The sequence below is a fragment of the Hydra vulgaris genome, chromosome 14 (genome assembly GCF_038396675.1).
Source record: "Hydra vulgaris chromosome 14, alternate assembly HydraT2T_AEP".
Taxonomy (NCBI): Eukaryota; Metazoa; Cnidaria; class Hydrozoa; order Anthoathecata; family Hydridae; genus Hydra; species Hydra vulgaris.
The window spans coordinates 39,414,795-39,432,644 of NC_088933.1; the positions used below are offsets into that span (position 1 = coordinate 39,414,795).

Sequence of the window (17,850 nt, forward strand, 5' to 3'; positions counted from 1 at the left end):
AGAAAATTTCTACCCAAGGGCCGTCACGAAAAAAATTTCAGTCAGCTTTAAGGTAGTTGTAAGAAGTGCGATGATAAGGGGATTTTGATGATAAAAAAGAATGAGATAATAGTTTTAGAAAGATCAAACCGTGATTAGAAGCACCTAAAGGTGAATGTAGAGAAACTGAGTACTGATTAGGATCAGAAACAAGACATAAGTCGAGTAGAAAAGGTAAATGATTTGGGTTGTCTGGAAAACGAGTCGGAAAGTTAACTATTTGAGTTATAGATTGAGAAAGGCATTAAAGTCATTAACAACAACGATATTGGCTGATGGATAACGAGAGAGAGATTGGTCAATTTGATCAGAAGTAGCATCATAGAGGGTAAAGTCTTGAGATGAAGGAGAGCGATATAAAACAAAAACAAAGGTGATAGAGTAAAGTGGTGCTAAACAAAAGCACATAAAATAATATTCGGTGGATTCATACCTAGTTTCCCGACAAATGGGTGAGTTCATACGAATGTAAATGCGTAGACCAAGCATGTGACTGTTTGAGTTAAATAAAGATAACCATCTACACTAAGGCCACAAGATGAGACAGCCGAATTCAAATTAGTCTCACAAAGTTTAAGGCTTGTGCGAGGCTGGTCAACAGATAGAATCTGTTTACCCCTTAAACCAGCGGGCATTTCGACGTCCATAAGACGTCCTTAGTCGGTCTCAAATGAAAGACTTGAGGACATTTATTACCGACGTCTTAAAGACGTCTTTTGAAGACCTCCTAGAGACGCTTTTGTAGACGTCCTGGAGACGTCTTTCCAGCCGTCCTATGGACGTTTCTGGCTGGTCTCATGTAAAAGACTTAAGGACGTCTTATTCAGACGTCCTAGAGACGTCCTAGTTTTACCAAGACATTCTTTTAAAAGTTATTTAAAAATGAAATGATTTACAATACACACCTTAGATTTGATTTAATCGAGGCAAGCAAGGTATAAATAGAAATCAAAGTAAATAACGTGTAATTTGATATATTTAAAATAAATCATTAATTTTACAAATAATTAGAACATTTTCTATCAAAGTTACACTTTCTAAATTGAAAAGTAATATATTCTATAGAGTATAATCGCTAGTATATTATAAATAAAAGAAAATTACTGAAAAATGCAAAATAAATATAAAATACAACAGTTAATTATATTCAATTAAGCCATCATTGATCAATATTGATATTATTGCGTTTTTGATATTCATTTGCGTTTGCGGCACAAGACGTGTAAGACGTATTCTCTTTTTGAGCATAACTTTATTTACAATAAAAATGGAAATTGATATTAAAAATATAGAAAAAATTATCACAAGCAAACTAGAAGAAAAAAAAAAAAGTATACTAGCAGAAACGGAGAGATTACTCAAAGATCATGAAAAAAACTTCACAACAGTAATAAGTTCGAACTTCAAAATAATAACAGCAAGGTGGGCTTCAAAATAATAACAGCAATGGACGCTGAAATAAACAATAACAAGTTAAATATCACTAGAGTTAAAAATGAAGTTGACAAAATAAAAGTCAGCTTAAATTTCCAAGAAAAAGCTTGGGATAAATTTATTCATATAAAAACAAAATATGATAATGAAACTTTGATGTTGATAAAAAAAATCTATTGACTTAGAGAATCGCTCGAGACGCAATAACTTACGTATCGATGGCATAAAAGAAAACCCTGAAGAAAACTGGAGTGATTGTGAAAAGGCTGTAAAAGACATCTTTGAAACAAAACTAAATATATTAAGTGAAGTAGTTGTGGAACGAGCGCACCGAGTCGGTGCAGTTAAAGATAATAAAACACCAAGATCAATCGTTTTAAAGCTTTTGAATTATCATGATAAGAATAAAATATTAAGCTCAGTAAATAATCTTAAAGGAACCGGTATTTATATTAATGAAGATTATGCAAAAGAAACGATGTTAGAAGGAAAGAAACTTTGGGAAGAAGTTAAACGGTTACGAAACGAAGGTAAGTTTGCAGTTATTAAATTTGATAAAATTTATTGTGGAGATTTTAGAAAGTAAACGCGCAAAGTTTTATTAAGCGAAGCGCTATTAGCCTAATTCATTTCAGAGGCCTGGTCTCGAAATCAATTCGATGTAGGGAAAAAGTAAAGATGGTCACTTTGTTATTAAAAAAATCAGCTAAACAATACTATTGCTGCTACTATTAGCTCTTAATTCATCATGATTAAAAACCTAAATGATTAAAAAGATACTTTCGAGTAATTGCGAAAAAAAATGCAAATGTATTTACGCTTTTTAAAGCTAAAAGAAAAAAAGGAAGCCTAATAGCCTATTGAATATTGTTATTAAATAGCAAACATCTATTTTTAATGCAGTTTCTCTTAAAATACCGAAAATTACAGCTGAATGGTTATCAAGGGAGATGTTTTACCATAAGAAAATTAGTGAAGATTTACAGTACATTAGTGAAGATTTATCGTTTACAGATATTGTGACCATAAAAAGGAAGGGAGCTGCGTCTTCCTGAAAAAACATAAAAAATGCTACAAAATTTCACAATAAAATAGTTACATGGTTAAATGTTACATGCATTAAATCTATGAGTATAAAATTATATATTGACTATTTGAGATCAGTTGTTTTACTTTTTGATTGATTTATTCCTAAAATAGAACATTGAAGTTGTCCTGTTAGTTTTAGTAGATTGTGTACTTGGTTTACTTTCACTTTTGTGTTTTTTAAAATACAATAATGATAAAATATTAAATACAATAAAAACTATAAAAAAAAAGATTTAGGCTCTTTCTTGCACAGAACAGTTACAAAGTGTAATCATTTTTTAAAATTAACTGAGTCCTAAATAAAAAAGATGGCAATTGCTATATCAGCGTATCCAGAACTAAACTATTTTTAAACATATGTATCATTGTTTAAGGTGGTACACCAGGGAAAAAATGAAACTGTGAAATATTATATAAAATGTATCTTTTTGATGAAAACTTGTTTTAATAAAGTGTTATAATTATTTTTTTTTAAAAAGATAAATTTTAAAACTTATTAAAAATGCATAATGGCGGAAAAAAGAACAACAAAGGCTGTATTTCAAAACATAATATCTTTATCTAGTGAAAAGATTATGGATTAAAAATCGATACAGTTATAAAACAACTTATTATATACCGTTTAACCCATGCATTTTTAAATTTTTGGAGAATTACTCTTTTTATCACGAATTTACTAAAAAAATTGAAAATTTTTGACTTCCTCTATAGATTTATAGCAATAACTTTTTATCTAACCAAATCCAAGAAAAACCCATGGGTCAACCGGAGTATCAATATTAAATAAACATTTCCTGAAAATTTCAGCTCATAAACATAAACTGTACTTAAGTTATCATGTTTTGAATTTTAAAAAACCCTAAAAAAACATTTATGCAAAAAAAACAAGAAATAAAAAAGAATAGATCATTTTGAAGTGTTAAAACTACTAAAAACCACCAGCTACATAAAATTCTTTTTTCTTATCCTGTTCAGCATCACGGGAAACCATTTTATTTGATCTTAAAGATTTTCTCCTACATTACTACTTTCCTTCATTATTCGATTTTAAATTCATTCGTTTAACACGAGCAATATTTGCTAAAATTGATTTTTTACAAATTACTGAACCGATTAAACCCTAATACTTTAGTACATTTAAGACAACATTTGCACCATCATTGTAATGGATCACTACTGAATGAACACCCATTTCAAGAACATTTTTCCCTACAAAGTTGTTTTTGGGTACACGAGACCATATCAAAGAGTTTAATGCTTTATTACCAGTCTGAGTTTCACCATGCAGGCATTTTTTGAGTAACTCATCAGCTTGTAGGTCTTGGATAATAGGAAGAATTAAAGTCTTTATCCATGGTGGAATTGACATAGATGAAGTTATATTTTTCTTGCTACTATTCCAGTACTTACACCATGTTTTAGTTGTTGTTCTAGGGCAAAATTGGTGTCGATAATCATTATCAGGAAAGCTAGTAAAATGAAAGAGTATAGCATAAACTGCTTTTTTCATTTGGTATAAATCTCCTTTATTGGCTCTAATAGCCATACCATAAAAATTTTGCATTGAATTTATAAGTTTTTCTGTCAACTTTCCTTTACCAGAAATAGGTGTTTTTGTTCCTTTGTATTTTTTAACCAAATTACGTAATCGTGTACCCAACCTTTTTTGGACGTGACCAACACATTCCAGTTTTTCTGGTATCACTTTAAACTCATGATAAGGATCAGCAGATAAAACATTGTTAAAAGATGATGTATCTCCATCACCGAGATATTCCGTATAAATCAAATTATTCTTTTGAACAGATCGCTTGAAAATATTCACTGCACCAATAGATTCAATTGCTCCAGAAGATTTATGATGATTAATGGAACAATCATGTCCTACTTTCCAAGAATCAAACTTTGGTGAATGTTTTCTCTTTTCCCAAATTTTACAACCTTTGCAGTGTTTTAAGAGAACTTCTACATCAATACACTTACCACCAGATAATGCAGTAACTACTCCATTCAATGACATGTGCCCACGTTTTTGCCAAGAACCATCAATCGAAACACGTATTTTTGATGGTTCATTGGTATCATCACCATTTTGAAGCTCAGTCGTAGCTTTTTTCATACTATTATTTGCAACTTTTTTGTAAGCTGTCGTAACATCTTGGCTAACTATTTGAAACCCATTCAGTGTCAAACAATTTAAGTTCATGCATCGAGAAAATGATTTCATAGAACTAAATCCACAACCAATTTCTTGAAAACCAATAACTGCACGCATATTTACTTCAAAAGTTTTTTTTTTACTTTTTTCTGGTTTCTTTTTTAATAAAACTCTTAGTGAAGTGTAAGTACACGTAGACCAGCCACAAGCTGAGCAGTTCATATTGAGTAAATGAGAAAAACCCATTCTGTGACTTAATTTATCTTCAATTAAAAGAGGAGAAAACAGCACTGACAAACTGTTTTTGAAATCAAACTTTTTAATATGGTAAAATTAATCAAAACGAAATAGTTATCAATTTGTTTATCATCAAAACTTTCAATACTATTGTCAGTAACTAGTTTCTTAGCACTGAGACTAGTTGGAACAACTGATGAAGATGGAGATATTAAAGGCTGAACAGTAGAATAATTTTTATTAGGATGACATCCATTCCATTTTCTTTTAACTTTTCTAAATAAATTTTTTTTACTTGACATCTTATCAAAAAAAAATCAAATAAGCAACAAGAATGTTTGTGCTCTGTTTAATAAGGCTTGTGACTTCTATCAATGCAGTTTAGACCGGCAAAACAAGAGCAATTCTTTCTTGATGACTTTATGCTTTCATCTCAAAATTGCTATTGAAAAAACAAGTCCAAAATCACTTCCAAAACAAGTTAAAAACTTGTTGCTATGAGGTTGCTAGGGAGTTTTATATGATAGTGGGGCTCAAGTAGGTCAAAGTTAAGCTATATATTTAAACAAGTATGTCGAAAGTTTTTTTTTAAAAGTCAACTTAAAGTCAATCTTTCATAAAATTAAAAAAAAAAAAAATCAAAAATTTTTTTTTTTTGTCATTTTTCTTCCTGGTGTACCACCTTAAAAATTGAAATAACACTTTTAAGAAATGACTGTTTAGTTGAAATTGAAATTTAAACGCGAATCATTTGTCTGTCAACATTTATGTTATAAATACTCACAAAGAACTGCCTTTGTTTTATCAGATTTTATTTGTTTTAATACCTTATTATTTGATCCAACTATACTTCACATGGATAATACTAAAATTGAAAATATTGATTTCTGTATTAATTAACTCACGGAAGATTCAAGTTCTTACTTGAAGAAACCTCTTCTAACACTTTTAAAAATAATTCCAAAATTGTCACTAATATCATTCGAAATAAGACTGAAAATACTGATGTACAAAGAACATATGATGGTTCAAAAGGCGTAGCATATTTCTCATTAATAGATAACTTTTTAATACTGGTATTGTAAATATTGACCTTAGTAACCGCATGGCTCCAAAATGATATGGTATTCATTAACGGGTGATGCGGAAGTTATCGGACAAATCTTAATTTCATTATTTGAGCATAATAATTAGTTTTTGTGGTTTTATGCGTAGGCATAAACGTTCTATAAAATATAAACTTTATTATTTGAAACACAATTATTTAAAATGAGGTTAAATGCAACTGAACGAGAATCTTTTTTTGAAAGCGACTAAAAATGTTTTTTGTAAATAAACCTAATATAAAAATAAAAAAATCGTAAATCATTTTGAAAAGGAAGGATTTGCTCGAAGTACAATATATGATAACCTAAAAAGACTTGAAACTGTTCAATCGTTTTCTGATAGAAAGCACCCTGGTCGTCCGACATCTTAGACTAGAGAAAAGAAAGCCAAATTAACGAGACTTGTCAACAATCGAAATAAGGTCAGTCAGAGAAAAATAGGTATTAAATTCGGTGTAAAACAGTCGACAATTGGTCGTCAGTTAAAAAAAATGAATATTAAATATAGAAAACGTGAAAAGACTCCAAAATACACTATAGAACAACAAATAAAGGCAAAGAAAAGAAGCAGGAAACTAGTTAACCAACTCTATAACACAAAATCGCTTCTAGTCATCGATGACGAAAAATACTTTTGTTTTGCAGGGGAAAACATGCTTGGAAATTCTGGATACTACCCAAACAACAAAAAGACATGCCCAGAAAGTGTTTGTTTTATAGGAAAAGAGAAATTTCCAAAAAAACTATTAATGTGGATAGCCATATCTGACCGTGGTATGTCCGACCCATTGTTTTGCACTTCAACGGTTGTAGCAATCAATTCATCAATCTATATTAATGAATGTTTAAAAAAACGATTTCTTCCATTTATTCACAAGTATCATGGAGACTTTAACTATTTATTTTGGCCAGATTTAGCAAGTTCTCATTATTCTAAAGATTCTCTAAATTGGATGGACCAATAACGGCGGGAATAATAAAGTCATCACAAAAAAAAAAACGTTTGTACGAAAAATTTATAAAAAAAAGAACTTATAAAAATGAAACAAAATATAAAAATTACAAACGTCTTTTTGAGACAGTTATAAAGTATTCGAAAAAACAGTATTATACCAACCAATTACATAACTGCAAAAATGATGCACAAAAAATGTGGCGCATAATGAAAGAGGTGATAGGAAAAAAAAACATAAGCGCTAATGAACTTCCCAAAAAACTCATTATAAATAATTGTGAAATTACTAATGAAACGTTAATTTCTAATTCTTTCAATCATGAGTTTGTTAATACAGGCCCGAGTTTGGCTTCCAAAGTAAAAAATAGCAAAACTAGCTTCGAGTCATATTTGACCTCTAATAATGATCTCATGGAAAATAATAAGTTATCTGAACAAGAACTACTTGATGCTGTAAATTTATTAAAATCAAATAAAGGTAATGGAGTTGATGATGTAAGTAGCAATATAATAATTAAATCAATATTTTATTTAAAAACTCCGCTTTTGCACATTTTCAGTCTTTCTTTAGAACAAGGTATCTTTCCTGACAAACTAAAAGTGGCCAGGGTGATACCAGTTCTAAAATCTGGAGATGCAACTTGTGTCGCAAATTACAGACCTATTTCAATACTACCATGTTTTTCAAAAATACTAGAACATATTATGTATAAAAGATTGTACCATTTCTTAGATATTAATAACATCCTTTATAATAAACAATTCGGATTCAATAACGGTCACTCCACTGATCAGGCAATTGCATATCTTGTTCACAATATTCTGAAATCTTTTGATGAAAATAAATATACTTTAGGCGTGTTTATTGATCTCAGTAAGGCTTTTGACATTGTAAATCATAATAAATTATTAACCAAACTAAAAAACTATGGTATTAAACACTCGAACTTTAAATGGTTTAAAAGCTACCTGTCAAATAGACAGCAATAAATTTCTCATTATTGCAGTAAAACTAACAATATGAATATAACTTGTGGAGTACCTCAAGGCTCTATATTAGGACCGCTCTTATTTCTAATATATATCAACGACTTAAGTAAATCTTGTAATATATTAGACTCAATCTTGTTTGCAGATAATATTAATCTGTTTTATGCTCACAATGACATAAAAATCTTATTTAAAACTGTAAACATAGAACTTCAATATCTTTCTAAATGGTTTAGAGCAAACAAATTATCTCTAAATGTAGTAAAAACAAAATATACTTTTTTCCATCGCTATCATGAAAGAGACAAAATTCCATTAAAACTTCCAAATCTTTGTATTAACAATTATGAAATAAAAAGAGAGGTATCATTAAAATTTCTAGGCGTACTCCTGGACGAAAATGTAACTTGGAGATGTCAGATAAAATATATTGAAGGTAAAATATCAAGGAACATCGGCATGCTATATAGGGCAAAACCATTTTTAATCTAAGTTGTTTAAAACTCTTATATTTCTCCTTTATTCATTCCTATCTTAATTACGCTAGCATTGCATGGTGTAGTACCAATAAAAATAAATTGAAAAAACTCTTTAATATGCAAAAACATGCTATCAGAATTATATCCAATAAAAGCCGCTATACACCCTCTCGACCCTTATTTATTAACTTAAATATACTAAATATCTACCAAATAAATATTTATCATCTCCTAATTTTTATGTTCAAAATTAATAAAAGTATCATTCCAAAAATATTTAACCCGTTATTCAAAATAAAGGAAAACAAATATCTAACTAGATATTCAAATAACAGATATATACAGCCTAAAAGTTATTATGCAGCAACTGATTTTTCAATTTCAATAAGAGTACCAAAGGCATGGAATAAAATACTTTCAACTGAACTTAAAACTCTAACAATGCTTAATGAGTTTAAGACAAAACTAAGACAGCTGTTAATAAAAAATGATTTACCACAAAACTATTGCTGAAATTACATTATGATTTATCTATCAAATACATGAAAAGTATATTAATTTTAGAAAAAGACAGAGTTAAATTTATTTATATCCTAATATATATATTTTTATTGTTTTTGTTTTTTGCTAAGCCTATAGCGCTTCTAGCTAATTTTTCACTTTTTTTCTTTTTTTTTTTTTATTAATAGATGTTTTATTTATTATTTTACCACTTTTGTACATTTGTTTATTTTATAAATTTAACGAAGTTTCTTATTTTAAAATTAAACTTTATATTTACGGAATTTATAAAGGGGCTTGGTGATAAGACATATTAGTCTTCTTCTCGCCCCTGCTATATTTATATTTTGTTAGTAAATTACGGAATGTATATTTTTAAACGGCAAAAAAAAAAAAAAAAATAATATGTCTATTACGTTGATAAAGAATCCAATCCCCCAAATGTGCCTAAAGCACGACCAATTGAAACTTTTGGGGGACATTTGGCACAGAAGTTTTATAAGGGAGATTGGCAAGCTTCAACAGAGCAAGTTTTGATTGATCACATTAAACTAAAACTACAAGAAATTGATTTAAACTTTTTACAGTCGTATATGAAAGGCGTCAGAGCAAAACTGAGATCAATAGCAGAGGGGCGACTGAATAAGTGCGAATTTCATAACTGCGAATCTGCATAAGTGCGACTGGCATAAGTGCGAACTAGCATAAGTGCGAACTGGCACAAGCGCGAACTGGCATAAGTGCGAATCACTTGCAAAAACTGGCATAAGTGCGAACTAGCACAAGCGCGAACTGGCATAAGTGCGTCGAAAGAATTTGCAAACATTGGCATAAGTGCGAACTGGCATAAGTGCGAAACAATTGCAAAAACTGGCATAAGTGCGAACTGGCATTAGTGCGTCGAAAGAATTTGCAAACACTGGCATAAGTGCGAACTGGCATAAGTGCGAACTGGCATAAGTGCGAACCAATTGCAAAAACTGGCATAAGTGCGAACTAATACAAGCGCGAACTGGCATAAGTGCGCCAAAAGAATTTGCAAACATTGGCATAAGTGCAAATTGGCATAAGTGCGAACTGGCATAAGTGCGAACTGGCATAAGTGCGAAACAATTGCAAAAACTGGCATAAGTGCGAACTGGCACAAGCGCGAACTGGCATAAGTGCGTCGAAAGAATTTGCAAACATTGGCATAAGTGCGAACTGGCATAAGTGCAAACCAATTGCAAAAACTGGCATAAGTGCGAACTAGCACAAGCGCGAACTGGCATAAGTGCGCCGAAAGAATTTGCAAACATTGGCATAAGTGCAAATTGGCATAAGCGGCGAATTGGCAAGTTCGCACTTATGCCAATTCGCACTTATGCCAGTTCGCACTTATGCCAATGTTTGCAAATTCTTTCGGCGCACTTATGCCAGTTCGCGCTTGTGCCAGTTGGCACTTATGCCAGTTTTTGCAATTGATTCGCACATATGCCAGTTCGCACTTATGCCAATGTTTGCAAATTCTTTCGGCGCACTTATGCCAGTTCGCGCTTGTGCCAGTTCGCACTTATGCCAGTCTTTGCAACTGCTTCGCACTTATGCAGATTCGCAGTTATGAAATTCGCACTTATTCAGCCTCCTCATAGCAGATGGTGGTGTTTTTTCATATAAAAAAGAATATATTTTTATTAAAAGATAAATGCTTTATTTAAAAAAAATATAGTAGTAGTTTGTTTTTTTATTTATAAATAAGTTATTGACGTTTTTATTTTGTCCGATAACTTCCGCATCACCCGTTACATAAGCATAGAACAAAATACAAAAAAGTAGCATGATTACAGAAAAAATAAAGTTGCAGCTGCTTGACTATCTAATTTATTTGGTTTTTTTGGAAAACTTTTAAAGTTATGTTATATTGGAATGTTTTTTACACCAGGCCTAAGCCATTTAGAAAATATTCAAAAAGGTAAATTATTTTAAAACTTTCTAAAGCAAAAGTTGAAAAATACATATACTTTATTAGCCTAATCAACAATAAATATGGTTGTAGCCCTGATAAATTAGATCTATCAAGAAGTTTGTTAGACTAGAAAACTCAAGATTGTGTTAATTGTGTTGGGCCATGAAAAACAAGTAGAAAATTTTCTTCAATTTTATGTTCAATGCCAGCTACAGATTGAGTGTACAGATGCAATACATCAAACATTTTTAAATTAAAAAAATTAATACCTTATTAGTAATTGTTGAAGAAACAGTAAATTCAATATATGATTAAAGAAAATGAAAAACTGAAATTATCTTGAAATCAAGTTTTGCAATCTAATTTTGTTATGTTAAAAGTTAAATTTGACACTCTGGTTTTCTTATGTTAAAATCATTAAGAAAATTTATAAAAAGCTTAAAGTTTTTTGCCATTGTAATTTTTTTGAGATAAAAGCAATTTTAACATTTTGAAAATTTTATTTTTGAATTTGTATGTATAAAGGGTTCCTTTTATAATTTTTATAACAATAATTTTCTCTCTGTTGAATTTTATTTTTGTTTTTTCATATAGGGTTGCCATTCTCCTCTTTTTTGCGTAGGAGAGCGCGGCGCTAAACTAATTAAAATTGAAGTTTTCACAGCGTTCTCCTACGGAAAAAAGAGGAGATGGCAACCCTATTTTCATATCACTTTGTTTTTATGATTGATTCAAGTTTTATTTTAGCTAGTCAGTTTTTTTTGCATCTTTTTTCTTATTATTTAACTGAAATAATAATGTCTGGCAAATTCTTTGCATTTCTGGCAAATTGTTTGTTTCAAATCTCTCTTTTTATAAACTTGTTTTAAACAACTTTATATAGATTTTTTGTACACTTTCTGATCTTGGTAAACGATAGTATTTGAGCAGACCATTCGAATCTTTTGATTTAAAATTTTTATAAAGTATAGAGCAGAAGCACAATACAATTAAAGCGTTTTAAAAATTTAGCCAGAAAAAGTATAAATATTAAGATGTGGAACACTTGATGATACTTTATCAAACTGAAAAGCTGCCATTTTTATTTTTTTCCCTACATCGTAAACATAAGTGTGCGGACCGCGTCTAATGTTTTTGGCTAATTTTAACGATTTTAAATAATGACTAACTAAACAATAGATTTTGAAAAATTACACTTTAATGTTTTCAATTCAGCAAATGTTTTACTTAATGATATTTCTGACGCTGATTTGCATTTTTTTGAACGAAAACAATTTTAGTTCATCTTTTTTGAAATAAAAACTTTTAAAAGTGAACTAAAAACCTTAAAGAGTAATTTTACTGTAATACACATTAACATAAGAAGTATAAATAGCAACATGAATAAGCTAAAACATTTTCTTATCGAATGCGATTATCTATACAGTATGATATGCCTAACAGAAACGTGGTGCTTATAATAACTTCGAAAAAATTTTTTCGAAGTTATTATAAGCACCACGTTTCTGTTAAAAAAACTCTGCTTATAATAACTTCGAAAAAATTTTCCTAAAAAACTATAATATGCACTTCCCAATTAAAGTAAAATTAATAAAAGAAAAACACTTAAAATGTCCATGGATCACCAAAGGTATTAAAAAATCCTCAAAAAAAAAAAAAAAAAAAACTTTATATTAAATACTTAAAAAATAGAAATGAGGCAAACCTAAATGTTTACAAACAGTATAAAAACTTGTTTAAAAAAATTTAAAAAAATTCAAAGAAAAACTATTACTCAAATAAAATAAAAAACACAAATGATGATATTAAGAAAACTTGGGATATCATGAAAGAAATAATTGGGATAAAAACCTGCAAAATAAATAGTTTACCTGCTCAAGATGTCATAGATAATAAAGAGTATGACAATAATAATGCAATTTCAGAAAAATTTAATAGTTTTTTTGTCAACATAGGCCCAAATCTAGCTTCAAAAGTCAATTGTCCAAACAACTCATTTGAAACTTATCTAACTTGTGTCAACAACGAATTAATATTTAAAGAACTAAAAATTCTCCAGGTATAGATGACATTTGCAGTAATATCGTCATCAATGTCTTTTCGGAAATACGCAAACCTATTTTCGAAATATTTAAGTCATCAATTATAACAGGAACTATACCAGATAAATTAAAAGTAGCTAAAATTGTACCTATTTTTAAAACCGGTGAAACATTTTTAATAAACAATTACAGACCAATCTCAATACTTCCAACCTTTTCTAAAATACTTGAAAGAATAATCTATAATAGATTATATGAATACCTAATTCAAAACAAGTACTTAAATAAAAACAATTCGGCTTTCAAGCACAGCACTCAACAGAACATGTAGTTTTAGATTTAGTTATTAGCATAAGTGATTCTTTTAATAAAAAGCAATTTGTGTTAGGAACTTTAAAAGACCTATCCAAAGCATTTGACACAATTAATCATGATATCTTACTAAAAAAAATGGAAAAATACGGAATAATAAATACTAGCCTAGATTGGTTTAAAAGTTATCTGTGCAACAGACAACAATGTGTTATTTTGAACGATAATAAATATTCTAATTTACTTAAAATAAAATGCGGAGTTCCCCAAGGTTCCATTCTTGGTCCTCTTTTATTTTTAATTTATATTAACGATCTTCCACAATCACTAAAAAAACTTGATGCAATAATGTTTGCTGATGACACAAATTTATTTTATTCATCAGCATCAATTGAAAATCTCTTTGAATCTGCAAATGATGACCTTGAGGTTCTAAACATTTGGTTTAAAGTAAATAAATTATCTTTAAATCAAGAAAAAACAAAATACATCTTGTTTCATTCCAACCAGCAAAAAAACAAAATACCAAGCATGCTACCATTACTAAAAACCGATAACATAAACATCGAAAGAACTGAAACTATTAAATTTCTTGGGATAATTATTGACGAAACGATTTCTTGGAAACCACATATAAAAACATTAAATACAAAAATATCAAAAAGTATCGGCATACTTTACAAAGTCAAAACTATACTTTCCCAGGAGAATCTGAAAGTTCTCTACTTTTTTTTATATACAAAGTTATCTAACATATGCTAATATTGCCTGGGGAAGTACAAATAAATCTAAATTAAGTTCTTTATATACGCACCAAAAACACGCATCAAGACTGATTTATAATAAAAATAAATTCACTCATGCCGATCCTTTACTTAAAAACTTGAATGCTTTAAATATCTATCAAATTAACATCTACCAAAATGTTTTATTTATGCTCAAATATAAGCTCGGACTTGTCCCAACTCATTTTACTAATAGCTTTTTTCAAATCAACGCCAACAGATATATCACACGAGGAACCGGAAACTTTACATTGCCCATAAAAAAAAAATTTTCGAGATTTTTAATTGTATACCGTGGCCCCTATTTATACAACAAAACAATACCTCAAAATATAGAACTTACTAAATTGGATAATCTTATTGCCCTGAAGAAAAAACTAAAAGATCTCATAATTAACAAAAACAATTTTATCGATATGAATTAAATATAAAAGAACAATTTATATAATTAAATGTAAAAAGAACATTTTAAGCTATAAAAATAAATAAAAAAGAAATAAAACATAAAATATAAAAAATTAAATAAATAAAAATTGTTAGCAACTACACATAGTAAAATATTACTGAACAGTAGACCTCAAAAAATAAATGTGTGTCTTGACTCTTTAAATTTTTAGTTTATTTTGTATTTTAAAGGTTCTTGATGAGAAGACTTTTCTTAGTCTTCTGCGAGTTTCCTTACAACTACATAGTACTACTAATATATGTTAATACATATTTTCAACAAATAACATATATTTTCAACGACAACGACAAGAAAGTCCCTAGTAGCCCTGTGGTGCGACGGACTTGCGTATATTTTTTAAATGCATGGGTTAATAGCCAGCACTTTATATTATAAACCATGAATTTTTAAGTTTATTATTTTAACTCGCATGAGTTAAAATGTCAAACGCGCATGCGTAAAACAGCATTGTTAACGCTCTTTAGATATTGTAAATATTTGTGGTGGACAATTATATAAACTGGAGACATGTAAATATTATTTGTTTTTGAAATATATAATGATTGTTATAAAAAAAAAAAAAAAAAAAATTAATGGATGTTCTAATTGGTTAAAAGAATGCCTAATTACTCTCCCAATAAAATTATTTAAGATAATAAATTTTTTTCAAATGATCTTTTAAAAATTATTTTAAAAAAATTTATTAAATAATAAATTTAAAAATTTTGTTTGTTTGTTGTTAAAACATCGTTTTTAATTTTAAAGTTTAAAATAATACACAGTAATAAGCAATCGAGAATACCAGTGATAGCGTTAGACTTTTTTATTCTTCTTTAGAACATTCATGTTGTATTCTGACAAAATAATGTCTGTTGTCAGTCTACATATATAAAAAAGATGATAAATATCATTCGTCAAACATAAATGTTAAAGTTCAAACTTTTTTTTGAATTATAAAAAATTAAAATATTTATTATAATTAGCAAAACATTTTTAATTGTATCAGCTGGATTTTTACCGCCAATTAATGATAACTGTTCTATCTAAAAAGAAACAATGCAATAAAATTGAGAATATTCATGATAATTAAAAAAAAATATTTTAATTATATGTAACAAATAAGAAATCGTTTATAAACTAGGCTCAATTTATTTTAAAAAAAGGAGTGGAAGATGTTAAGCTTTATTACGCGGTGATTTTAATTAAGCTTAAAGGGCTGTTTTTATTTTTTATATGACTTGAGGCTCTGCAAAGGAAAAATTGTAATCTTTTTTGTTCTGTTTACTGGTGAAGTTTAACGTTGCATAATTTACGGACGATGCCTAAACTATAAAGATTAAATCCATGCATATAAAAGTAATGTATTGAATATCTCCATTTGCAATTTTTTTTTTCAAAACATTAAGTTTATCTGAACTTTTAGGCTGTTTAAAATTTTTTTTTGAATCATTAAAGAACTGTGCAGTTCATTCTACCGACATGTTTTTTATTTCAGCAAGTTGGCACATAACTTTCCTCGGAAACTCTGAAAAGCAAAATATATAAGTGAAGCCATATAAAACATAGTATTTTCTATATATGGTTGGAAAAAGGTCAAGTTAAACTAAATAATGCAAAAAATCTAAAGTTTCATGCTTAACCGTAAAAAAAAGATATAAACAAGTAAAGTTCAAGTTGTCTAACGTCAATAACTGTAAAGAATCGCAACCTATGACAAAGTAGAGTTAAAAGAAGTTATAAATGAGTATGTATAATGAGTATATATATATATACATATATATATATATATATATATATATATATATATATATATATATATATATATATATATATATATATATATATATATATATATATATATATATATATGTACATATATATATATATGTATATATTTTATATATATGTATGCATCATTTATACATTATAACATAATGTATACATAATGTATATATAAACAGTATTATATACAACCCACGATGGAACAATCATCAAATTAAATGAAACTACAAAAGAACGAGACCTAGGTATCAACATAAGTAATAATCTAAATAATTATATATACAACCCATAATAGAAAAATCATCAAAGAAAATGAAGCAACACAGAAACGAGACCTAGGTATTAACATAATTAATAATCTGAAATGGAATGACCACATCACAACGATAACCAATAAAGCTTACTCAAAGCTAGAACAATAAAGTGGAAATTTATATTCTGGTCGACTGACTCGTTTACTAAACTATATACAACTTATGTTAGACCTGAATTAGAATTTTGCGCACCAGTTTGGAATTCACATTTGAAAAATGAAATAAAAAAACTTGAAAAAGTTCAGCAAAGAGCTTCAAAGCTTGTACCAGGATTAAATCACAATTCATATGAAAAACGTTTATTAAGCTTAGGGTTAGAAAGTCTCGAAGCCAGAAGAATTAGAGGGGACCTCTTCCAAAATTTTGTAATAAAAACTTATTTAAACAAAGTAAACTGGTGTTGTCCAAACTCAAATACTTTTTCTTCAACTCTAAAAGATCCATCTTCAATTATCAGAGGAGAACCACACAAAGATAGTGTCTTATTGGTACAATTTACCAAATGACTTAGTAACATCAAAAACAATTAACAAATTCAAGAAAAAATATGATTATTTATTGCACAACAAATAAGTATTTAATTGCTACTATGGTCTAATAGACTATAAATATATATATATATATATATATATATATATTTATATATATATATATATATATTTTTTTTTTTTTTTTTTTTTTTTTTTTGTTATTCACCTCCTCAAGGCCATGAAGGCCACTACAGATGAGGAGGCTACTCAATAGTGGTTATAACCCTCTCTCAACTCTATAACTCCGAAACACGAACCTCGACGAACAAGGCCGCTGCGCGGAGAAACAAGTTGAGCGCGGTACTACCAGGGACGTGGTGGGGATCGAACTCGGAACCTTTCGCTTCTGAAGCGAGCGCTTTACCACTACACCACTACCGCATTATATATATATATATATATATATATATATATATATATATATATATATATATATATATATATATATATATATATATATATATATATATATATACGGTTCCATGTCAATTCAGTACACGGGCAATTCAGTACAGGACAAGTCAGTACGCGGGCAATTTAGTATGCGGGCAATTTAGTACGCGGGCAATTCAGTACGCGGGCAATTCAGTACGCGGACAGTTCAGTACGTGGGCAATTCAGTACACGGGCAAATCAGTACACGAGTAATTCAGTACACGGGCAATTCAGTAATGGGCAATTCAGTACACGGGTAATTCAGTACATAT

At 29.0% G+C, this 17,850-nt stretch overlaps 1 protein-coding gene across 1 annotated transcript in view; it reads left to right on the forward strand.

The window, feature by feature from the left end:
* Positions 1–1,647: 1,647 nt before the first annotated feature.
* Positions 1,648–17,850, forward strand: part of LOC136090544 (uncharacterized) — a 32,928-nt gene continuing 16,725 nt past the window's right edge. Inside the window, exon 1 of the mRNA XM_065817321.1 lies at positions 1,648–2,003. Coding sequence (XP_065673393.1) covers positions 1,952–2,003 — 52 coding nt within the window. The 5' untranslated portion in view covers positions 1,648–1,951. The remainder of the gene's footprint in view (positions 2,004–17,850) is intronic.